Source organism: Leptopilina heterotoma, unplaced genomic scaffold (genome assembly GCF_015476425.1).
Source record: "Leptopilina heterotoma isolate Lh14 unplaced genomic scaffold, ASM1547642v1 Lhet_187, whole genome shotgun sequence".
NCBI classification, from domain to species: domain Eukaryota; kingdom Metazoa; phylum Arthropoda; class Insecta; order Hymenoptera; family Figitidae; genus Leptopilina; species Leptopilina heterotoma.
This window is the reverse complement of record NW_025110906.1, coordinates 935225-959469: the sequence shown is the minus strand read 5'-3', so window position 1 is coordinate 959469 and position 24245 is coordinate 935225. Positions and strand designations below refer to the sequence as shown.

The following is a 24245-nucleotide window of genomic DNA, read 5'->3' as shown; positions in this document are numbered from 1 at the left end:
TTCTTATAAATTCTAAAAATTTAATGTTTTCCAGTACTTTTAGTAAAAATCTCTGACTTTTCCCTGAATTCCTTGACTTCCGTGACTTCCCTGTGGCAACCCTGTTACACATATAAATGTCTCAAAGTAGACAATTAAAACTTGATTAAATGAAATTTATATTAATAGAAGCAAATAATAAATATTGAATATTATTGTCATTATAATTATATTAACAATAAAACGTTTTCTTTAATTTTTTAACATCATATAACTAATAAGTATTAATTTCGCTTTATTTAAAAATAAAATGTTCAACATTAAATTTTTACAAATACATATATTTATCACTATTATGGAGTAATTGTATAGTATGTCGGTTGAAGAGCATTGTCAGATTTTGAAAACATACATTTTGACAACGCCTATTCTCTCCAACACAATGTGAGAGTTTAGGTCATGAGTTCAAGCGCATTACATCGGAAATCTTGTACAACGATGTCCCTGTTTGTTTGAGAAAATGTACATGACTGCCACTTAAAAAGCACTTGTTGCACGAACGTGCCAGCTTCCACAGAGTCAGTAAATGCGCGGCGCGACTCTCTCGAAATACCAACATTGCGACAAGTGTTGTGCAAACATCAATTTTTTCCATCCTTCCTTCAATCCCCTCACACACTCATTCACACTGCAAATATACTTTATAATGTATTCCAAATACTTTGTGTTTTAAATGCCGCGAGAAATTTTTGGAATACTCAATATTTTTACCTGTTTTTTTCTTTTGTGAGAGAGAAAAAAATAAAGATTTTTGTTTCTTTAAACAGAGGTAAAAATATTCCAGAATATTAAATAACGATATTAAATGTAGGGGAATGTGTCCAGTTGTGAGACAGTCGATTTTTTTTGTATTCAAATAATTGAATTCTCGTAGAATTTTCTAATAAAAATTAAATTAAAATAAAACTCCACTTAAAATTTTAGATAATTGATTTTTGATTATAAAAACATGTAATCGATATTTGGTACCAATGCTTGGTGCCACTTTAAATATGATTCTGAAGATATAGTAAGAAATACCATCTTTTTGTCTGAGAATAAGAATAATACTGGTACCACTGGTTGCAGTACTTGTACCACTGATTCCGCAGTACTTGTACCACATAAATAAGAAAATTAAGATTTTATGCTATTGTAAAACAATTTATTTTTATAGCTTATTTAACATTTATTTTTTAAATTTTCTTCACTGAGAATTGAAGTAATATTGTCCACGACGAAAAATTCCATGGAATTTCCGTGGAGATTCTATAGAAATTCTGCAAGTTTTTTATTTTAATATTATCTTAACATTTAAACATTTCTTTAACAAAAAAAAGCTCCAATTTGATTTTAAAAAAAGCCCAAATTTAATATTCGACTCTAAAAATCGTGAAAATAAATTTACGTCGTTTTTCAAGATACAAATTTTTTTTAAATCGGAAATAAATTCAAAAAAATTCTGAGTACCTTTGTCTTTCGGAAGAAGCTCTTTTTTAATTAAATAAAGCTCCGATTTGATAAAAAAAAAGGAGAAATTTAATATTCGACTCCAAAAATTATAAAAACAAATTAGAAGACCAGCGTCGTTTTTCATAATACAAATTTTTTCTGTTTTGAAAATAAATTCTAAAAAAAAGTTCTAATTATCCCCGTGTTTCGAAATAAGCTCTTATTTTATAAAAAAAAAAGTAGAATTTGATGAAAAAAAGACCAAATTTGATAATCGCCCCCAAAAATTGTTAAAAAAAAAAAAAATTGTCAAGACCAGCGTCGTTTTTCGTGATACAAATTTTTTTCTGACTTGGAAATAAATTCTAAAAAAGTTTTAAGAACATCCGTGTTTTGAAAGAAGCTCTTTGTTTATAAAAAAGCTCCAATTTGAGAAAAAAAAAATTTGATATTCGATTCTAAAAATTGTCAAGGCCAGCGTCGTTTTTTTTGTGATACACAGTAAAAAGTAAATCTTAATTTAAGAGCTGCCTTAAATTCAACACTGTCTGCTATAATGTTAAAGGATACGAAAAACGTGCGTAAATTCAACATTGACTGTCTTAAAAATGTTGCATCTTAATTTAAGGCAGCTTTCGTGCCTTAAAATAAGATTTTCTTTTTACTGTGTACAAGTTTTTTCTGATTCTGAAATAAATTCAAAAAAAAAGTTCTGAGTTTTTCTGTGTTTCGGAAAAAGCTCTAATTTGATAAAAAAAGACCAAATTTTTGAAAATCGCCTCCAAAAATTGTTTAAAAAATTACCAAGACCAGAGTTGTTTTTCAAGATATTTTCTGATTTGGAAATAAATTCTAAAAAAGTTCTGATTATACCCTTGTTTCGGAATAAGCTCTTATTTAATAAAAAAAAATCTTGAATTTGACGAAAAAAAAACTAAATTTGATATTCGACTCCAAAAGCTGTAAAAATTAATTAGAAGACTAGCGAAGTTTTTTAAGGTACAAATTTTTTATGAATCGGAAATAAATTGTAAAATTGTTCTGAGCACCAATGTTTGGAACCATAAATAATTTGGTATTATAATCTCAAGGGGAACCATTATTTTGAGTAAGAATATAAATATCTCTCGTACCGTTGTTTGGTACCACAATAAAAAATAAATATAGTTTCAAGGTTGAAAAAATAGTGATACCATTATTTTTAGGTAAAAAAACTAAAAAATTTTCAAATATGTATAACAAACTATTTTTGGTACCAATAATTAATAACACTTTAAAATATTGTACTAAAGATTTAGTAAAAAGTGGTACCATTTTTAGATTGAGAATACAATTACTACAAGAATCAGTAGTTGCTACTTCATTAAATATGGTACCAAAGTTGTAACTATGAATAGTATTAATATTTTAACTAAGAATAGAAACATTACTGGTATCAATGTTTGGAAGCAATAAATAATTTGGTACCAAAATTATAAACTCAAGTCTACTATTTAATATAAAAATATAAATATTTCTGATACCACAGTAGCGAAGTTTTAAAAATTAGTCCTTTATTTCGACTAAGAATATTTTGGTTAAAAAGTTTAGGGAAGTATTTTATGCATCAAAAAGATAATAATCTTTTTGATGCATAAAATAGTTTCCCAAACTTTTTAACCAAAATATTCTTTAGTTTTAAACAAAAATTTTATTCGGTGTAAATAAAACATTTATTATTTGAAATAAAAAAAAAGTCAAGTTGGCTCTGAGTCAATTATTTCTTTTCTCTGGGCGTACAATATAGACTTACGAGAAAATAATGTTTCTTTATTATATTCAAATTGTGTGTAAATTATCTCTATAAATATCCTTCTACTGTTCGCGAATGCCACCTGTATAAATATGGTCATCCAACCCACGCGCTCAAATTTCATATGCATAATACTGCGTCTTCTTAGCCCTTTACCACCATTAAGAGATATCCCGCTGTGAAATATTAGGCGATAACGTATAGTAAAATTAATTCTCTGATACCATCAGTTCTCAGAAATAAAACACGAGGGTGAATTAGCAGAAATGGTTACAATGAATCAGTGCATGTTAAGGAGTTGAGCAAAAATAAAAAAAAGGAACCAACCAACATTTCTTTTGCGTGGTATTATTTTTTGTCGGCATAATTTTTTATCCTTATGTACCACACAAACAGCAGTCACTCACTATTTTCCATTTAAATTATTCAATTATTTTGTTTTAATTTTTCTTTTAATTTATTTATAATTTTCATAACTAGTTTTTTAGTTTCAGGATAATTTAGTAATTAAAAAAAATTATAGAAAAAATAATAATGGTATTTTTTACGACTTTGGTGAAAATAATGGTACCACTAATTTTTTTAACTTTACTGCTATATTAATTATTGTACCACACCATTTTCTGGTACCTAACAGTGGTCCAGAAATATTTATAGTTTTACTGAAAATAATAGTTTCTTTTGAGTTTATAACTTTGGTACCACATCATTAATTATGGAACCTAGCAGTGGTAACAGTAATGTTTATATTTATATTCTTAGTGAATTTAGTGGTACCACTTGAGTTTAAAACTTTGGTATCAAACTTATTGTGGTACCAAACAGTGGTACCAGGAATTTTTATATTTTTACTGAAAATAATGGTACCACTTGAGTTTATAACTTTGGTACCACATCATTAATTATGGAACCTAGCAGTGGTAACAGTAATTTTTATATTTATATTCTTAGTGAATTTAGTGGTGCCACTTGAGTTTAAAACTTTGGTATCAAACTTATTGTGGTACCAAACAGTGGTACCAGGAATTTTTATATTTTTACTGAAAATAATGGTACCACTTGAGTTTATAACTTTGGTACCACATCATTAATTATGGAACCTAGCAGTGGTAACAGTAATTTTTATATTTATATTCTTTGTGAATTTAGTAGTACCACTTGAGTTTTAAACTTTGGTATCACACTTATTGTGGTACCAAACAGTGCTACCAGGAATTTTTATATTTATACTGAAAATAATGGTACCACTTGAATTTGTAATTTCGGCACCAAAGTATTTCTGGTTCCAAATATTGGTACCAGTAATATTTGTATTCATTCTTTAAATAAAAAATTCTATTTATATTTTACTTTGGTATTGTATTTATTGCGGTACCAAGCGCTGGTACCAGTATAATTTGTATTCTTAGTGAAAAAATGGTACCATTTGAGTCTATATCTTTGGTACTGTTTGTGATGTGCTGCAAACTTTTGGTGCCACAAAAAATAAAAAAAAATTTGGATTGATGATTGGTACCAGTATTATTTGTATTCTTAGACAGAGTAATGGTACCATTTGGATCTATATCTTTGGTACCAAAGATATAGATCCAAATGGTACCAATATTTAAAGTTATACCAACGAGTTAAACCAGTATACATACCAGTCAAAAAAATGGTACCATTTTTTACTATACGTTCGTTACTGTATTTAAAGTGGTACCAACGATTTGTTCCATATTTACATCACCATCAATCATTGGTACCAATATTGTTTCAATTCCTAACAAAAAATGACGTACCATTTGCTTCTTTTTCTTCGGTCCTATTTTTATTGCTTATCTTTGGTACGGTACTGAATATTGTTCTTCAGATGGTACCACAATGGTACCAGTTGCTTTTAATTTCTCAGTAAAATTAGTGGTACCATTTAATTTCACAAGTTTGGTACCATCCACATTTATATTATCAGTAACACTTTCGTACTAAACTAAACCACTTTGATATTATAAACACAAATATTTTATTGCTTTTACTGTTTTCTAATTTTATCATTTCAAAAAAATATTCTCTCCTTATACATTCGCCATATACTTCCTTGAGAAGAAAATTATGTTAATTTTCATGAATATTGAATTTTATATACAGATCATTTAAAATCATACTTTTTTTCAACTCAATCTATTCAAAAATGCTTTTAGCACATTTCTACATAAAATTCATTTTTCCACCATAATTATATATTAATTAAGCGTCTATTTAAATTTGTTAGAAAATTTCTTATCTATATTAAGGATTCGAGTATATTAAGATACGATTTTTGATCCTAATTTTCTCTGGAATAATTTTATTATTTATTGAAAGAATTTTAAATATGAATATTTTTTTAATTATAACGCTTATTAGAAAACCATCTAAAAGCCATACTTGATAGCTTGAAAGTTACCGTAAATACAGGCATGTCAATTTTAAATGATTCTTATCTGAAATCCAAGCGGGTTTACATGTTACCATGTATAAATTTCAAAGTTTATCGATATCGGCATTTTTCGAACCACTGAACTTTATATCATGGATTCATTCACGCGATTCGGTTTCAATTTTCAAATATTGATACTGACATGTCGTGTCAGTTGCGTTACTTTCAAGTCAAATTATACCAAGGCAAAAACATGATGTCTTTCAAAAATTGACACATGTTTCAAATTTTTACATTATCGGTTTTCTTTTTTTTTTTAAGGAAAACTGTTTTCTTTAATTAGAAACTAATTAAATTTTTTAGTTGCATATTTTTTCTTATTATTATTTCTAAACCAGTAAAATGTAATAAATAAACTGGATTTTATTTATTTTCATATCTTGTTCTGTGCAAAATTAAAAAATTTATTTTTAGAAATTTTACATCACTTTTTTTCTAATAAGTTCAAATTTTTAATCCACACTTATTTATTTTTTCAGAGAATAAATTTTGTGGAAATATTTTCGAAGGAATAAAATTTATATTATTTTTCATAATTTTTTGTTAATAAGTGAATTTTTTTAATTTAAATCATAACATTTTTGTTAAAAAAAATTCTTTCCTAATTGATTTAAATTTCATAATTTCGAATATAATTTAATTTAATTCATACAAAGAATTTTATTAAAAAGTTTTAAAAATTATTAAATTCTTTCAAAGGCACTTAATAAAAATTTTACTGAAATTAATTGAATTCTTCTAAAGACTTTTATCAATATTTTTTAATATACTTGAATTTTTTTGAAAAATTTCATAAAAATTTTTCAGGGCATTTGAAACATTATGACGTTACAGTTTGTGTAAAGCATGTGTTCTGAAATTATTTTGTATTGTAATGTCATAATGGTTAAAATGCCCTTAAATACAATAAATTCTGCAAAAAGATTTTTATTTTAAATTGCTTCTGAAAATAATAGAATTCCTTTGAAGAAATTTATAACATAAAAATAATAATTGAATTCTTTCGAGCAATTTTATTAAAATTTGAAAATAATTGAATTTTTTCTCGAGCAATTTTTTTAAAATTTTATTGAAAATAATTGAATTTCTACAAATTCTTGCAAAAAAAATTTGATAACTTATGAAAGTAATTGAATGTTTTCTATGAATTTTACTAAAATTTTCTAAACTAATTAATGTTTTTGAGAAATTTTACTAAAATTGTAATAAAAATAATTGACTTCATTATTCATAAAAAAAAAATAAATTTTTTTTTTAAAATACAATAAAATTTATAAAATAAAAATTTAATTGTTACAAGAAATATTTTAATTCTCTCGAGAAATTTAATTAAAATTGTTCTGAAAATAAATGAATTCTTATGAAGGATTGTATTAAATTTTTTTTAAATATTTAAATTCTTTTGGAAAATTTTATTAAAATAGTAGAAATTTTTCGAGAAATTTTATTAAAGTTGTAGTAAAAATAATTAAATTCTTATGAATTATTTTATTATTTGCAAAATAATTGAATTCCATTGAAGAATTTTATTATTTAATGAAAAAAATTGAATTCTTGTCAAGAATTTAATTAAATTTTTTGAAAATAATTGAATTTTTTTAAAACTAAATTTGAATTCTTTCGGGGAATTTAATTAAAATTGTATTTAAAATAAATTAATTCTTCAAAAAGAGTTATATAAAAATTTTTTTTAAAGAATTGAATTCTTTCGACATATTTTGTAAGAAAATTGTAAAAATAATTGAATTGTTTCCAGAAATTTTATTAAGATTGTAAGTATAGAAAATAATTGAATTCTTGCAAAAAATTTGATAGCTTATGAAAGTAATATTGAATGTTTTCTATGAATGTTACTAAAATTTTCTAAAGTAATTAATATTTTTCGAGACATTTTACTAAAATTGTAATAAAAATAATTGACTTCATTCGTTGCACTTCATTATTCATAAAAATAAGAAAATAAAAATGTTTTTTTTTTAAATACAATAAAATTTGTAAAATAAAAATTTAATTGTTACAAGAAAAATTTTAATTCTCTCGAGGAATTTAATTAAAATTGTTCTGAAAATTATTGAACTTTTAAAAGAAATTTCATGAAAATTTTAGAAACTAATTTAATTTTTTCGAGAAATTTTATTAAAGTTGTATTAAAAATAATTTAATTCCTATGAATAATTTTATTATTTATGAAATAATTGAATTCCTTTGAAGAATTTTATTATTTAATGAAAAAAACTGAATTCTTGACAAGAATTTTATTAAATTTTTTGAAAATAATTAAATTTTTTTAGAAGTTAATTTAAATTCTTCCGAGGAATTTAATTAAAATTGTATTTAAAATAAATGAATTCTTTAAAAAGGATTGGGTAAAATTGTTTTTTAAATAATTGAATTCTTTCGACATATTTTGTAAGAAAGTTTGTAAAAAATAAAAATAATTGAATTTTTTCAAGAAATTTTATTAAAATTGTAAATATATAGAAAATAATTGAATTCGTGTGAAGAATTTTATTGTGTGCAAAAATAATTTAACTCTTGCGAACTATTTCCTTATTTATGAAAATAATTAAATTTTTGCGAAGAACTTTATTAAAATTTTGGAAAATATGTAAATTTTTTTCAAAGAAATTTTATTATTACATTAGAAAACAATAACAATATTTGAAACTAAAAAATTTTGAAATTTGCATAATAATAATAATAATAAATAAAATACTTTTCTTTAATGACTGTAACTACAACAAGAAAATTTTTTATCAAACTAAAAAAAAGTAGGTAAGTAACATTGATAATTTTTGTAATTGCCATCAATTGACGATTTAATTAACAATTTTTTGTTCGTGCAATAAATTTCTCTAAGTGCTTTTTAAAGTATATAATTATATACACTATACACTAAATAACACAAGAAATTACGAATTCTTCTTTTTTTTCTATCATCCCATTTATTTTTGTAATTATATATTAATCACGAGCTATTAGTTAGAATGAATAGAACAATAATCAAGAGAATATATAGAGATGTTAACTTTTGACTAAGCAATTTTTTTTTTTATTTTGTCTAGTCTTTCATGTCACGTTCATTAACGCTACCGTCTGTACGTGATACGATCATTAACCACAAGCGAATATCTTGAGTTTGCAATTAAGCGCACTTCAGATTTGGATAATGACGAGACTTACCTCTTAACGTTGACCCACATCAGTTGACCAAAGCCGCATTCGGTGACCAAACCTCAATTTTCTTCATCTTCTTGTATTTTTTTCTCTCTCTCTATCTCATTTCTTTTCTTTCGCGCATTTAATTATATATATACCTACATTTTGTGCATTTGTATTATTCTTATCTTGATTTTGTTTTACATTAAAATTATAAATCTAAATTTTTTTTCTTTATAATATAATGTATTTAATTTTTCACATGGATCAATTAAGATTAATTATATTAGAATTTCACTTGTATTATTTTGAGAAAGTTATTATAAAGACCTTTCGTGAGAATTTGTCTGGGAGTGTAAATTTATTTTATTTTTATTTCATTTTTTTTTTCAATTTGTGACAAATAGAGAAGGGGACATTTTTTCAATAATGTTCATTGTTCATTGCGGAATAAATAGGCTAATGTCGTGTATTGTTTAAATTCTAAAATTAAATTATAATTTTCATGGAGCTTTTCACTTTATTTGAAAGAAAAGAGAAATTGTTTTTGTTATAATTAAATGCGTCTATTTCAATTGGCAATTAGATTTCTTTTTAATTACTATCTTTTGTATATTGTTCTTTGAAAAATATTGCTCAACAATTCTCATAGAAAAGGAGGATGTTAGAAAAAATGTGAAAATGATTGAAACAAAGTTTATTCGAAATTTTATATTTATAAGACAAATTAGAATTAATACTTTCCTTTATTTATAAATATTTTAGTTGATGCAGATTTTTTGTTAGTAAATATTTATTTTAAATATTTATTTTATTTGGAAAAAAGTGTGTTTACAAATATTTCAATCGAGAATGAATTTTATTAAAAAATATTTTAATTTGAAAACAGTTCATTTATAAATATTTTAGTTGATGAACAATTTTATTGATAAATATTTTAGTTGAAAGAAAATTTAATTAGTTAATATTTTAGAAGTGAAACAATTTTATTAGCAAATATTTGAGTTAAAAAATATTCTGTTAGTAAACATTTTAATCAAAAAATAATTTATTTATAAATCTTTTAGTCGAGAAACAATTTTATAAATAATTTTCTTTTTCTTTTTTTGAAAAAAACAATTTTAGTAAATTTTCTTTTTTTTCAATGCATGACTGACATCTAATTATAGATTTCGAAAAAAAAATATCAAAAAGAAAAAAAAATCGATAAAAATCAAATTTTTCCTCGTGGGGAAAGGGTGAAGATTGAAAATTTCCCCTTTGAAATGAAGGTCAGAGTTATAAATCATTGGGTCAATGATACCACGGAAGAAGTGAAGCGACGAGGACGAGAAATGAAAGGGATTCCGTTGAATTGGAATTTCACTTGTCCACGTGTGTGTTATGTGTATACATACCTTATCGAACACAATCGACGAAAAGGACCATACGAGAAATTGTGTCGTCGTTTGACTGCAAATTATCTTGAAATTTCCAAATAAATTGTATATATGTGGATAACGAATCGTTGACCCGATATGCAAAACATGAATTCATTAAGAGATAAAAAAAATATTTAAAAAAAGACAAGAGAAAAAAAATTGCAACTTGTCAAAATAAAATTTTATTTTCTCTCGTCATATTACTTCTTTTCCTGAGGTTTTTTTCGGAAATGTGAATAAAATAAATAATAAAAGGAGATAACAAATAAATATTAAAAAATAAATATCAAAAAAAAAATAAAAATGAATTATAAAAATAAATAATAAAAAATAAACTATAAAAAAAATAATAAAATACAAATAATAGAAAATAAATAATGGAAACTAAATTATAAAAAAAAATAATAAAATAAAAATAATAGAAAATAAATAATAAAAGAATATTAAAAATAAATAAAAATAAAAATACATTATAAAAAAGTAATAAAAAAATAATAAATAATAAAATGTACGAAATATTTATACGAATATTTTGTATTCGGTTCAAATTTGCTTTCATGTATTTAAAACGAGATTGCGCATGCATTCGTCTTTAAGATATATATAAAAAAAATGCATTTCTGAATCCTCCCCGATTATCAGAAGAGTGGTCTCATATATTTTCAATCCGCTCTTTTATATCGAACTTGAATCAGGCCGAACTTGATTTATTATTGAGACCCGTGAAAATTATCGTTACAATTTATACAGAGAGAGAGTTATGGTACCATTTTTTTTCATTCCTCTTTAACTTCACTCTTTTGAATATGGTAATTGAAATTTTTAACTCTTATTGATAGTAATAATTTTTATATTTTACATAAATATATTCGTATTACGAAATATTACCTTCTTCGTATTGCGAAAGTGTTACTTTTAAAGTGAAAAAATAATAAACAATAATATTGATTATTCTACTCATTAATTTTATTTCGAATTATTGTCCATTTCTTTGAAAGGTAATTGAAATTTTTAACACTTTTATTAATAGCAATTATTATTAATAGCATCTATTAATAAATATAGCGTATAAAATTTGCTTATAAACAAAGAATCTCCAAATAAATATTTTTTCAATAAATAAATTACTATTTTTTAAATCTAATATGTTAATTTACAATAAAATTGATTTTGCGTATAAATTGTCAAGTGATGAAAAATGTAAAATTAGAAACAAAAAGAATTAAAGAAATTGAAAGCAGTGGGGAAAATTAATAATAAATTTTTCAGAAAGATAAAAAATGAATATTTCATTTAATTATCATTATAATCATATGTGATGAGAATAGTAAAATTATCTTTATATGTGAAAATGGAAATTTCTCGAAATGAAGAAATGACAAAGTTGAGATAACACTTATGGCATGACCGAGGACATAAATACTGAATTATAATGTACGACTACATTAGTGGGTAATTTGTTTCTCTGAAGCTTAAGCACATCTTAAATTGAAGACTCTTCGCGGTCTCGCTTCAGGCTCAAATGGACAACCGTCTTTTAATGCACAATAATCATATAGTTCTCGTTGATGTAAACACTTGTAAACATTATCCTCCGCAACAGTGAAATACAACAGAAAAAAAAACACATTGTAACTGGTCACTTGCAAATCAGAATCATAACTTGTAATTTACTAACTCCTAAATAATAAAGTTATTTTCTTCTTTCAATATCTTTGAATTTTTCGATTTAAAAAATTAAAGATTTAAATTAAAGATTTAAATTAAAGATTTAATTTTTTATTTTTTTAATTTGAAACTAAAAATTAAACACTATTTGGAATATTTAAATGTACAGATTTAAATTATTTTTGATGACAAATAATGGTACCAGTCATTTTTTATTTATATTCTAATTTCTAAGTGAAATTATAGTGGTAACACTTTAGTTTAAAACATTGGTATCAGATTTATTGTGGTACCAAACAGTGGTAAAATATTTATATTTTTACTGAAAGTAATGGTAGCACTTGAATTTATAACTTTGGTACCACACTTTGGTACTACTTTGCGAAACCAAGCAGTGGTACCAGTATTATTTAGTATTCTTTGTTAAAATAAAAAGTACCACTTATGATTACAATATTGATATTATAATAATTATTTTGGTACCGCTGGTACCAGTATTATTTGTATTCACAGCTTTAAAAAATATGTACCATTTTTGTCACTATCAATAGTACCATATTTAAAACGGTACCAATTTTCTCAAACAGTATAATTTGTATCCTTAGTCAGCAAATTGGTACCATTTGTTACATATTTGGTACCATTTGTTATATATTTGGTACCATTTTTAATTTAATATCAATGATTGGTTGATATTATTTAAGAGAAAAAATGCGAAATTTTTTTAACCTTCGCGCTACCGGATAGCCACCCATGGTGGCCAAGCAATAAATAATTTTGTAAATCTGCTCGATTTTTGCATCAATCGAATCGCGATTTTAAGTCACTGAACAAAATTTTATCTACTTTCGAAAAATAAAAAAAATAAAATTTTTTTTACATTTCTTCTTGTTTATTTATAACAATTAAAAAACTATGTTCAACACTACTGAAAAACGTTCGATTGCAAAAAAATAAAAATGAAATCAATTTATTAATCTTATATGATCACAAATAAAGAGTAAAAATTGAATTATTATTTAAACAATTTTTAAACAAATTATTGTTGCTATTTAACAACTTTTTACAGAATACACCTAGAAAGTTGCAGTTTTTTCCTAATTTTGCAATTTACTAAACCTTATATGATTATAAATAAAAAAATCAAAATTGAATTGTTATTTAAACCATTTTTAAACAAATTAATAATTCGTTTATAAATTGTAATATGTAATAATATAAGGTTTAGTAAATTGCAAAATTAGGAAAAAACTGCAACTTTCTAGGTGTATTCTGTAAAAAGTTGGTAAATAACAACAATAATTTGTTTAAATAATTTTTTACTAATATTTATGATTCATTTCAATAAATATTTTCTTTAATTTATTGATTTAATACTAAGTAACGTTAAAAAAAGAAAAGTTTTCAAAAATTTTCTAATCTCTTTGTTTATTTGAAAATTATATGTTTTTGCAATAACAAATTTTTTAAACTTTAAACTTTATTAAAATACAGCAATTGTATTAACACATAGTTATTTACAAAAAGTTTGATGAATTTTAATCGTTTTTGGAATATAAAAGTAAAAAAGCGTTTGGCCACCCCGGGTGGCCATCCGGTAGCCCGCGTATACAAAAATCTTTGGTAGCGCGAAGGTTAATTGGAAAATATATAGACATAAATAGTACCATTATTCTGTCCAAGAATAATTTTTTAATTTTTATTTATTTATTGATTTTTAATTTATGTCTGTATATTTTCCAATTAAATAAATTTCACCCATTTTTTTCATTTTTTGCAATTCAGAAATTTATTTAAAATTAAAAAATGCTAATATCGTGTCAAAAGATGGAAAATCAGGTTAATATAAATTATAAAATAAACCTAAAAAGAAGAAACAAAACGAAAGAAGAAACAGGATAAAAGTGATTGCAACTATAAATATGTATATCGGCCAAGTGCAATCTCCTTTTGTCTTGGGGCGATTAAATTTCGGGCGAGAGAATTTATTTCGTTTCTTTCTTTCTTTTTTTTTTTTTTTTTTTGCTTCTTGACCGAGAATAAGAGACGAATAAAGGGAGGTTATAAAAAAGGGGAAGGAGAGGAGAATCGAAAGAGAAAATTTATTCAGAAGTAATCATGACGATAACATTCAAGTTTATGAACATTATCTTGTCATGATCATTTATTCAATGATGTACTCATAATGTTTTCTCGTGAATAGAACATTTGCCAGAGGGTATTTTATACGTAGTATAAGTATATATTTACTCAAAGCACGTTCTTTACCTCATTTGAAGAAATAATCATGCAAATATTTTCAATTTATACCCGAAATAAATGACAGAAATTTTTCATTTTATTTCATTATTTTTAAGACAACTTCTCGTGGACAATTTAAACGATAGGGGGGAATTGTTTTTTATTTTATTTGCAATTTAGTCATTTATTGATAAATGACATTTTATTATTTTATCTTTATTCTTATTTTATTAATTTTTTTATTTCTATTTTATTTTTATTACGTCTTCATTTTCTTCTATTTAATAATTTTATTTTATTTATTTTATTATTTATATTATTAATTTATTGTTATAACTAATTCTCCATTTATTTAATTTTAATTTTTTTTAAATAGTTGTAGAATTTATCACTCGGTAAAAGATAATATAAAATGTCAAGAAAATTATCAATCCTCCAAGTCAAAGACTTGGAGGATTGATAATTTTCTTGACATTTTATTTTTCTTTGGTTTTATTTTGTTTTTTTATTTTTACTTTATTAGGTTTCATATTTATTTATGTCAAAAATGTGCAGAATCGTGAGACAAGAATCAATTTCGTAGCTTCGTTAAAAAACATTTTATTTTTTTAATAATTTGTTTTTTTGCTAAGACATTTTTTGAGTTTTAAGTAGAAAAAGTGCAGTTCTGTCAGACAGTGTTTCGTTTTTAGTAGAAAATGTTATTTTTATGAAGAATTCTTGGATTTTAAGTAAAAAACATACTATTTTGTCAGACAAAGATTTTCCTAGGAAGTAATTTTGGGTTTGAAGTAGAAAAAGTGTAGTTTTGTCAGACAATATTTTTTTACTAAATAAAGTTTTTTCTATGAAGAATTTTTGTATTTTAAGTAGAAATAGTACAGTTTTGTCAGACAATAATTTATTTTGACTAAATAAAGTATTTCACAGGAAGTATTTTTGGATTGTAAGTGGAAAAAGTGTAGTTTTGCCGGACAATATTTTTTTTTACTAAAGAAAGTTCTTTTTAAGAAGTATTTTTGGATTTTAAGTAGAAACAGTGCAGTTTTGTCAGACAGTATTTTTTTCTAGTTAAAATTTTTTCTATGAACTATTTATTAATTTTAAGTAGAAAATGTGTAGTTTTGCCGGCCAATATTTTTTTTTACTAAAGAAAGTTTTTTCTATGAAGTATTTTTGAATTTTAAGTAGAAAAAGTGCAGTTCTGTCAGACAATATATTTTTAACTATATAAAGTTGTTTCTAAGAAGTATTTTTGTATTTTAAGTAGAAAGAGTGCAATTTTGTCAGACAATTTTAATTTTGTAACAGTGAAAAATTTTATTTTTTAATAGTTTTTATTTTTTAAGTAGAAATAGTATATTTTTGTCAGACAATGAATTTTATTTTAGAAAAAGATTTTCTAAGAAAGTATTTTTGCATTTTAAGTAGAAAAAGTTCAGTTTTGTCAGACAATATTTTTTAAGTGGAAATAGTGATATTTTGTCAGACAATATTTTATTTTTAATATGAAAAATTATTTTTATAAAGTATTTTTGGATTTTAAGTAGAAAAAATAGTTTGGTCATGCAATATTTAATTTTCAGTATAGGTCAACTTTTTCTTTATAAAAAGTTTTTTAGCTTTAAGTAGAAAAAGTTCAGTTCTGTTAGATAGTATTTTATTTTTAGTATAAAATATTATTTTTATGAAGAATTCTTGGATTTTAAATTTTAAGTAGAAAACATACTATTTTGTCAGACAAAGATTTTTCTAATAAGTATTTTTGGGTTTTGTGTTTTAAGTAGAAAAAGTGTAGTTTTGTCTAACAAAATTTTTTTTTTACGAAAGAATGTTTTTTCTATGCAGTATTTTTGTATTTTAAGTAGAATCAGTGCAGTTATGTCAGACATTTTTATTTTGTAATAGGAAGAATTTGATTTTTAATTATTTTTTATTTTTTAAGTAGAAATAGTGAATTTTCGTCAGACAGTGTATTTTTTACTAGATAAAGTTTTTCGTAGGAAGTATTTTTGTGATTTAAGTAGAAAAAGTAAAAGACAATATTTTATTACTAAAGAAAGTTTTTTCTATGAAGTATTTTTGGATTTTAAGTAGAAGCAGTACAGTTTGGTCAGACAATATTTTATTTTTACTAGGTAAAGTTTTCTGTAAGGAATATTTTTCTATTTAAAGTAGAAAGAGTACAGTTTTTTATTTTTGTACAGACAATTTTTATTTTGCAACAGGAGAAATGTTTTCTTTTGCATTAGTTTTTATTTTTTATTTAAGTAGAAAACTATTAGTTTAGTCTTTAAGAAGAAAAAATTTTTTTCTTGGTCAATTTTTAATTTTAAATAAGTAAAAATCTTCCCTCAAGACAATGATTAAATTCTAAGTTGTAAAAATTATTTTTTCTCATAAAATTAAATTGCGAAAAAAAAATATTTTCTTTTTAATAAAAAAATTATTTTAAAAAGATTTACTAACTCATTTTTTTTTTATTTTAGAAATTACTAACTCTAAAGATAAGCAGATTTTAAGTAGAAAAAGTCCACTATAGTCAGACAAAATTCTAAAATAATTCAAATTTTGCACTACTTCAAACTCTTCCGTAATTTCTACAACAGAATTTTAAAAAATACAAAATTTTCTCGTTGAATTTTTTGCCCTCCTAAACAGAGTGTCTACTAAAGTAAAAAAAAAACTAAAAAGGAAATTTATGCATATAGAAAGTATATATAAATCTTAAACTCATTTTTGCACATAATTGAGAGAGACACGAAGATGTAATCAATACATATTCGCATATTAAATTTAACATTTTAACAAAGCAGAGAAAGAGGGATATTTTGTGAATTTATGATCAAAAGATTAGTTTGTCCGCGGAATTAAAAAGATCCTTATAACATTTATATAGAATTTTAATCTTTTGGAATTCTATTAATATACCATGAAAAACACGTTTATCTAATAATCTTAGAAAGTTAAAAGCATGCGCAACTACAATTTTGATAACTAATAATGCATAAAACGTAAAACTTATTGCATATGAACGATTTGTATAATCAATGTTTTATATCGTTTTTGTAAGTTCTCTGCGACTTACTTAATATAGTCACGATGAGAGTTGACTTAGACTGTGTGTAGGTATATATATATATATTTAAAGTTCGATAAACTTAACGGCTCCATGTTATAATATTGAAAGATTATAAGCAGCTAATTTGTATATATGTATTTAATTTTAATATTCAATAACAGAAACGTTATTTGTGATTGATTGCCTCTTGCGCATAATCTGTCAGATGGCTTCACACTTTGTAGAATGCTGATATCCGCTACTAAAGTGAAAATTGACGTTAAAAATGAAATATTGTCAATTGAGTGCGAAAGCATTTTTTTCAAAATCTGACAAGACGTCAGTTTCATTATAAAGTGTCAATGGAATTTGATGTATGGAATTTAATTGCCATAATCATTTTATTTTATCATTTTATCATCTCTTATTTTCTCATTTTTAGAATTTACAATCTATTACTTTTATATTTTTCATTTTTAGTTTTATTATTTTATTTTTTATGCGAATCTGTATAAGCGTCGTAAATTTTCAGGTTACATAAAATTATCATAATGTTATTTTACTTTGAATAATTTTCTTTTTCTAAATACTAGAAAAAATTTGCGCGCTAAAGCGCGCGGCTAACTTCCTACTACCTTTTTTAAATAAAATTAACAATCTTAAAAATAATAGAATTTAAAAATTTTCTAATTTAAATTTTTGTTCAAAACACAAAAAAAATTAAATTTTGGAGAAATTATAAATAATTGCAGAATTCAATTATTTAAAAAAAAAATAAAATTCTTTTTATAAAATTTAACTATGCTCGAAATTTGAAAAAAAATTCCTGTAATATTCCCAATTATCTTTATAAATAACAAAATTCTTCTCCAAAATTCAATTAATTTCATAAATTTCAAAAAAATTCTTGTCCTAATTTCAATTATTTTCAAACATTTTTCTAATTTCAATGATTCTCAATATCTAGTATTTTAATAAAATTTCCCAAAAAGAATTTAATTGTGTAAAAAAAATTTTAATAAAATTTAATGTAAATATTTAATTATTTTCATAAATAATAAAATTTCTTTAAGGAAATCAATTATTATTTTCATAAGAAATAATTTAAAATTCTAGAAAATAATAATTGAATTAAAATGATGAAAATAATTTTGATGAAGTTACAGTAACAATATTCTTATAATATAAAATAATGATTTTATCTCTCGGTCATCTTTAATTATTATAGAAATTAAATTTGAAATTTTTAAATGTCTTAATTCCTGTGGAAAATACAGTTCCAAACATGAAGATGAAAAATAGGAATTGTGCAAATATTTTTCTTCTTTTTCTAAAACAAAATAATAAATTTGTTAAAAAAATTGTGTTTCATAAACAAAAATAATGCAAAATAAATAAATCTTCTATTTCTTAATCACAGTTCCAAATGTTTTTACAAAATATTAAATATTTTTTTAAAAGGAATTTAACATTAATATTAATTTTTAAAAAAATGTCAAATATTCTTTTTTTATAAGAGTTGATCCTTAATAATAATGAGCAATTGAAGTGACACCTTCAGTTTCGTTTAGTTTGTAAACGAATGTTATTTAATTTGTTTTTCGAATATAAATTAGAATCTAATTAATTAATTCAATTAACTAATAAAAAATTTGTCTCCTTTACAGGGATCAGGATGCGGTGGATCGGTTACGTGGCCACAATTCTCTGGTGGTTGGGCATCGCCAGGTCCCTCAGCTCACTTAATCGAGGTCACAGTCAGTAGTTATTTACAATTTTTATTCAAACTTCGTCCTCATAATCACATTTTTTTTCCTTAAATCATTGAAAATCTTTTATAATTATTTACACTTTTTGTTTTTAGAAAGAGTGACATTATTTACATTTTTATATTATTGCTTATAAAATTTTTTTCTAAATTTAAAAAAAAAAAACTTTTTTTGTGTTGACATAAACATTTTTTGCTTCTAAGGAGAAAAAGTGGAGTTTTCTCTGACGGTATTTTATTTTTAATAGGAAATGTCATTTTTATAAAGAATTTATGGATTTTAAGTAGAGATAGTGAAGTTTCGTCAGACAGTATTTTTTTAATAGTAAAATTTTTTTCTATAAAGTATTTTTGGATTTTAAGTAGAAATAGTGAAGTTTTGTCAGACAAAATTTTATTTTTATTAGGAAAAGTTATTTTTATGAAGAATTTTTCTATTTTAAGTAGAAAACATACTATTTTGTCAGAAAAGACTTAATTTGAAGTATTTAAAATTTTTCTCTCAGTATATTTTATTTTTAAGTAGAAAATGTACAGTGTAGTCAGACAAGATTCAATTTTAGGTGGGGAATATTTTTTATTGAAACTTTACTAACCATTTTAAAGTATTTCTTTATAAAATGTTTTTCGACTGTGAGTAGAAATAGTACAGTTTTGTCAGACAGTATTATATTTTTACTAGGTAAAATTTTTGCTCGGACGCATTTTTGGGTTTTAAGTAGAAATAGTGAAGTTTCGTCAAACAGTATTTTATAAATTTGATAATATTTTTTCTATATGTAATATTAGTGTGTTTTAAGTAGAAATAGTGCAGCTTTGTCAGACAGTACTTTAATTTATTAGAAAAAGTTATTTTTATAAAGAATTTTGTATTTTAAGTAGAAAATACACTTCTTTATCAGACAAGGCTGAATTTGAGGTCCTTAAAATTTTTCTCTCAATATATTTAATTTTTCAGTAGAAAAAGTGCAGTTTAGTCAGCCAAGATGCAATTTTAAATAGACAAAATTTTCTTTTAATAGGCAACATTTAATATTTAGTATAAAGTTTTTCTGTATAAATCGTTTTTGAGTATTAGGTAGAAATAGTACAGTTTTGTCAGACGATAATTTATTTTTACTAAATAAAGTGTTTCCTATGTAGTATTTTTGGGTTTTAAGTAGAAAAAGTGTAGTTTTGACAGACAATATTTTTTTACTAAAGAATGTTTTTTCTAGTAAGTATTTTTGAATTTTAAGTAGAAACAGTGCAGTTTTGTCAGACAGTATTTTTTTTCTAGTTAAAATTTTTTCTGTGAACTATTTATTGATTATAAGTAGAAACAGTAAAGTTTTGTCAGACAGTACATTTTTTTCTAGTTAAAATTTTTTCTATCAACTATGTCTTGATTTTAAGTAGAAAAAGTGAGGTTTTTTCAGACAATATTTTATTTTTGTTAGACAGCATTTTATTTTTAATAGTTTAATTTTTTTCTATAAAGTTTTTTTTTTATTTTAAGTAGTAATAGTAAAGTTGTGTCAGATACTATTTCTTTCCTAATTAAAAATTTTTCTACGAACTATTTGTTGATTTTAAGTAGAAAAAGTGAGGTTTTTTCGTAAATATATTTTAACTTTTACTAGATAAAGTTTTTCTAAGAAGTATTTTAAGTTTTTAAGTAGAAACAGTGCAGTTTTGTCAGACATTTTTTTTTTTAGTAGATAATGTTTTTCTTAGAAAGTATTTTTGGGTTTTAAGTAGAAAAAGTGTAGTTTTGACAGCCAATATTTTTTTACTAAAGAAAGTTTTTTCTAGAAAGTATTTTTGAATTTTAAGTAGAAACAGCGCAGTTTTGTTAGACAGCATTGTATTTTTAATAGTTTAATTGCTTTCTATAAAGTATTTTTGGATTTTAAGTAGAAATACTGAAGTTTTGTCAGACAATATTTTTTTTACTAAAGAAAGTTTTTTTTCCTTCGAGGTATTTTTGTATTAAGTAGAAATAGTGAAGTTTTGTCAGACAATATTTAATTTTTACTAGGTAAAGTTTTCTGTATGAAATATTTTTGTATTTTAAATAGAAAGAGTGCAATTTTGTCAGACAATTTTTTATTTTACAACAGGTGAAATTTTATTTTAAATAAGTTTTTATTTTTTAAGTAGAAAACTCGCAGTTTTGTCAGACAACGCTTCAATAGTTTCCTTTTTTAAAATTTTCTATTAAAACGATATTTAACTTTTAAGTAGAAAAAATATTTTTGTTAGTCAATTTTTAATGTTAAAATAAAATAAAAATCTTTCTTCAAGACGATAATTAAATTAAACGCTGTAAGAAAGTACCTACCTAAATTTTCTCAAATAATTAAAAATTAAAATTAAAAATTCTTCAAAAGCAAAGAAAAATTCAGAAAAATCTCTCGAAAGAAAAAATAACGAAAAATTCCGAGATTCAGAGAGGAAAAAATTCAAAGAAACATTCAATCGAAAAACAAAGATTATAAATAATAATGCAGTGTAAAATTATAAAAATTTTCCTAATTATTAAAAGATTTTCCAGTTCGTTTAATCTTTGCGTATACATTTATAGGTATATATATACGTATTCTAAAGCTGCGAGTGCATTCGCGTATATAATTGATTGCGCAATTTGATTCGCAGTCATATTTTATAATTGAAACCGATCAACATTGTACCTATCTTTTGTGTAATTACAAGTTGTTCCGCAATTTCCTCCTCTTTATTATATCCACAATACATTATGTTTTCTATAAAAATTCAATTTAGAGAAAAAGATGAATGTGATTTTCTTTCTATTTTCAAGTGAAGTTTTAATTAACCCATATTACTCTGTTAATGACCGAATCGACAATGCATCTCTACCTTGACCGATAATTAGAATTTCTTTTTTCTGCCTCGAACCAAGGTATGCTTGCACACTGCAAAAGTGGTACACTTTCACCAAACCTCGAGGGAATCTTCTTTAATGCATCTCCGTATCTGCAGAAATTCTCCAAAGATTCCAAATTCCTTATTGCAACTATATACGGACTGATGCTATGTCGCATGTCATTTTTTTTTATTTCGAGAAGAAATTCCTCAAACTTGGCAATTATATTCCATTTCTCTCTCTTTCTTTCTTTTTTCCTTCTCTTTCATTCTCTGTCTATATTTTAGTACTACTTTTTTTAGTACTTTTAGTATTTTTAAATTAATTTTTAGAATATTTAGTACTTTTAGTAGTTTTTAATTAATTTTTAGTATATTTAGTACTATTTTAACACTTTTAGTACTATTTTAATACTTTTAGTACTATTCTAGTACTTTTAGTACTATTTTAATACTTTTAATACTTTTTCTTTATTCTTTCTTTTTTTCTTCATAGTTTTCCTAAGGATATCAAATTGAGACAAAATTGATAATTTTTTTAATAACAAAATTAATAATTGAGACAAAAACGCATCAAAATGTTGCTTCGCAACACTTTTGCTGCTTTTTTGTCTCAATTTTTGATACCCTTAGAAAAAATTGTGTTCTTTCTATATAAAAAAAAAATGTGGAAGTGATGTGATATCTTGACTGGTTTCACGATCATTAGAAAACTCTCTAAATCACCTTTGTGAATTATGAAGAGAATACGTGGCAAAATGATACCCGATTTCCTTCTACGAAAACGTATTAAAATATGAAATTCACAATGAACCTTTCTAGTCATTATATGCTGCGCTAATCACGTTTTCCAGTATACATTTCTTGATAAATGCTCGCAAACAATAAACACAGTTCCGTCAGTGAATAATTGAAAGTTGCATGAAATGACGTTTATTGGCCTTTTTATTTTTAACTTTTACATATATATATGTACATAGGATTGTCATAAAAATTCAAATTTCTTTTACTCTGATTTTGAATTTTTTCCCTGATCTGTAATTCAAAAAAAAATTCAAGAGAAGTTCAATTTTCTTCACAGATATCTTGACAGTATTAGATTAATATTAAAGTGGATTAAATTGATAACAAAAATTTGGATAAATTTTTCATTTGATTCACATTTTTAGTATCAATTCATTGAAATTTAATACTTTTAAGTTACCAGTGTTAAAAAAAATAGAACTGAAATATTAAAAAAAAAACTACAAACAGTTTTTTCCTAATTTCAAATGGAATTTATCGAAACTAATTTTAAGACAAAATTTTAAATAGAAATCTTCAAGCTTCTTGACATTAAACTAATTTAAATTAAACGTTAACTTAACTTTTTACTATTAAACTTTAATTTTAAAACAAAATATCAAATTGAAATTAACTAATCTAATTAAAATTATTTTTAATTTTAATGAGTTGTATATTTATAAAAGTTCAATTAGCTTTAAAAAATTCCATTTGTTTATAAAGATTAAATTCTCTTTAAAAAATTCAATTATTTATTGATAAAAATTAAATTATCTTTAGAAAAACTGACATATTTAAACAACTTTTTAAGAATTTGAAAATAAAATTACTAACAGTAGCGAATTTTCCTAGATTATTTTCGAATATTTTTAAATCTCAATAAAAAATAAAATTATTTTTCGTAAAAATTCATTTATTCTTTAAAATACCTATAAAACTGAGATATTTTAAAAACTTAATTTTTTACAGTTCTGAAGGGAAACTTTTCGAAAATTCAATTTTAAAAATAAATCTTTAAATTTAAATCATTTTCAAATTAACAATTTAATGAAAATTTTAATACTAATTCTCTTGATATTATTATTAAATTATTTTCGATCCAATTTTGACAATTTAATATTTTTCCCAAAGATCTAAATTTTTCAAATAAAAAGAAAATTTTGTTTCTTTTTGAACAGTTTTAAAAATTACCTTAAAAAAAAAATTTGTATTTTTGAACATTTACTTAATTTCTTTAATTTGCAAAATAATTTTTGTTTTAAAAAATTAAAATATTTGTACTCACTAGTTAATTAATTAAAATTCCTTGAAAATAATATTTAAAATATTGTTTAAAATATTTAATAAAATTTTGTTAAAAAAATCAAGTAGGTATCTTTAAAAAAATTCAATTAAGATTGCTCAAAAATCTATTTTTGCTTAAAAATAAATATAATAATTATAAAAATTAAAAAATGTTTTAAAATATAAATAATAGTTGAAATAAATTTGTTTTTCAATGTTTGAATTTGAATGTTCTCACAAAAATTGAAATTCTTCAAGATTTTTATTTAAAAACA

The 24245-nt window shown here is 23.3% G+C and overlaps 1 protein-coding gene across 5 annotated transcripts in view; it reads left to right on the top strand.

Annotated features, from left to right (window-relative positions):
* Nucleotides 1–24245, top strand: part of LOC122500493 (serine proteinase stubble-like) — a 136235-nt gene that overhangs the window by 95051 nt on the left and 16939 nt on the right. For 3 of the 5 annotated variants that reach the window (XR_006301484.1, XM_043609448.1, XM_043609449.1), the window contains exon 2: nucleotides 18938–19027. Coding sequence is in view for 4 of the 5 variants with exons in the window: in XM_043609448.1 (XP_043465383.1) it covers nucleotides 18946–19027 (82 nt within the window). In the remaining variant the exon portion in view is untranslated. The remainder of the gene's footprint in view (nucleotides 1–18937; nucleotides 19028–24245) is intronic. The other 2 variants (XM_043609450.1, XM_043609452.1) reach the window with 1 other exon arrangement.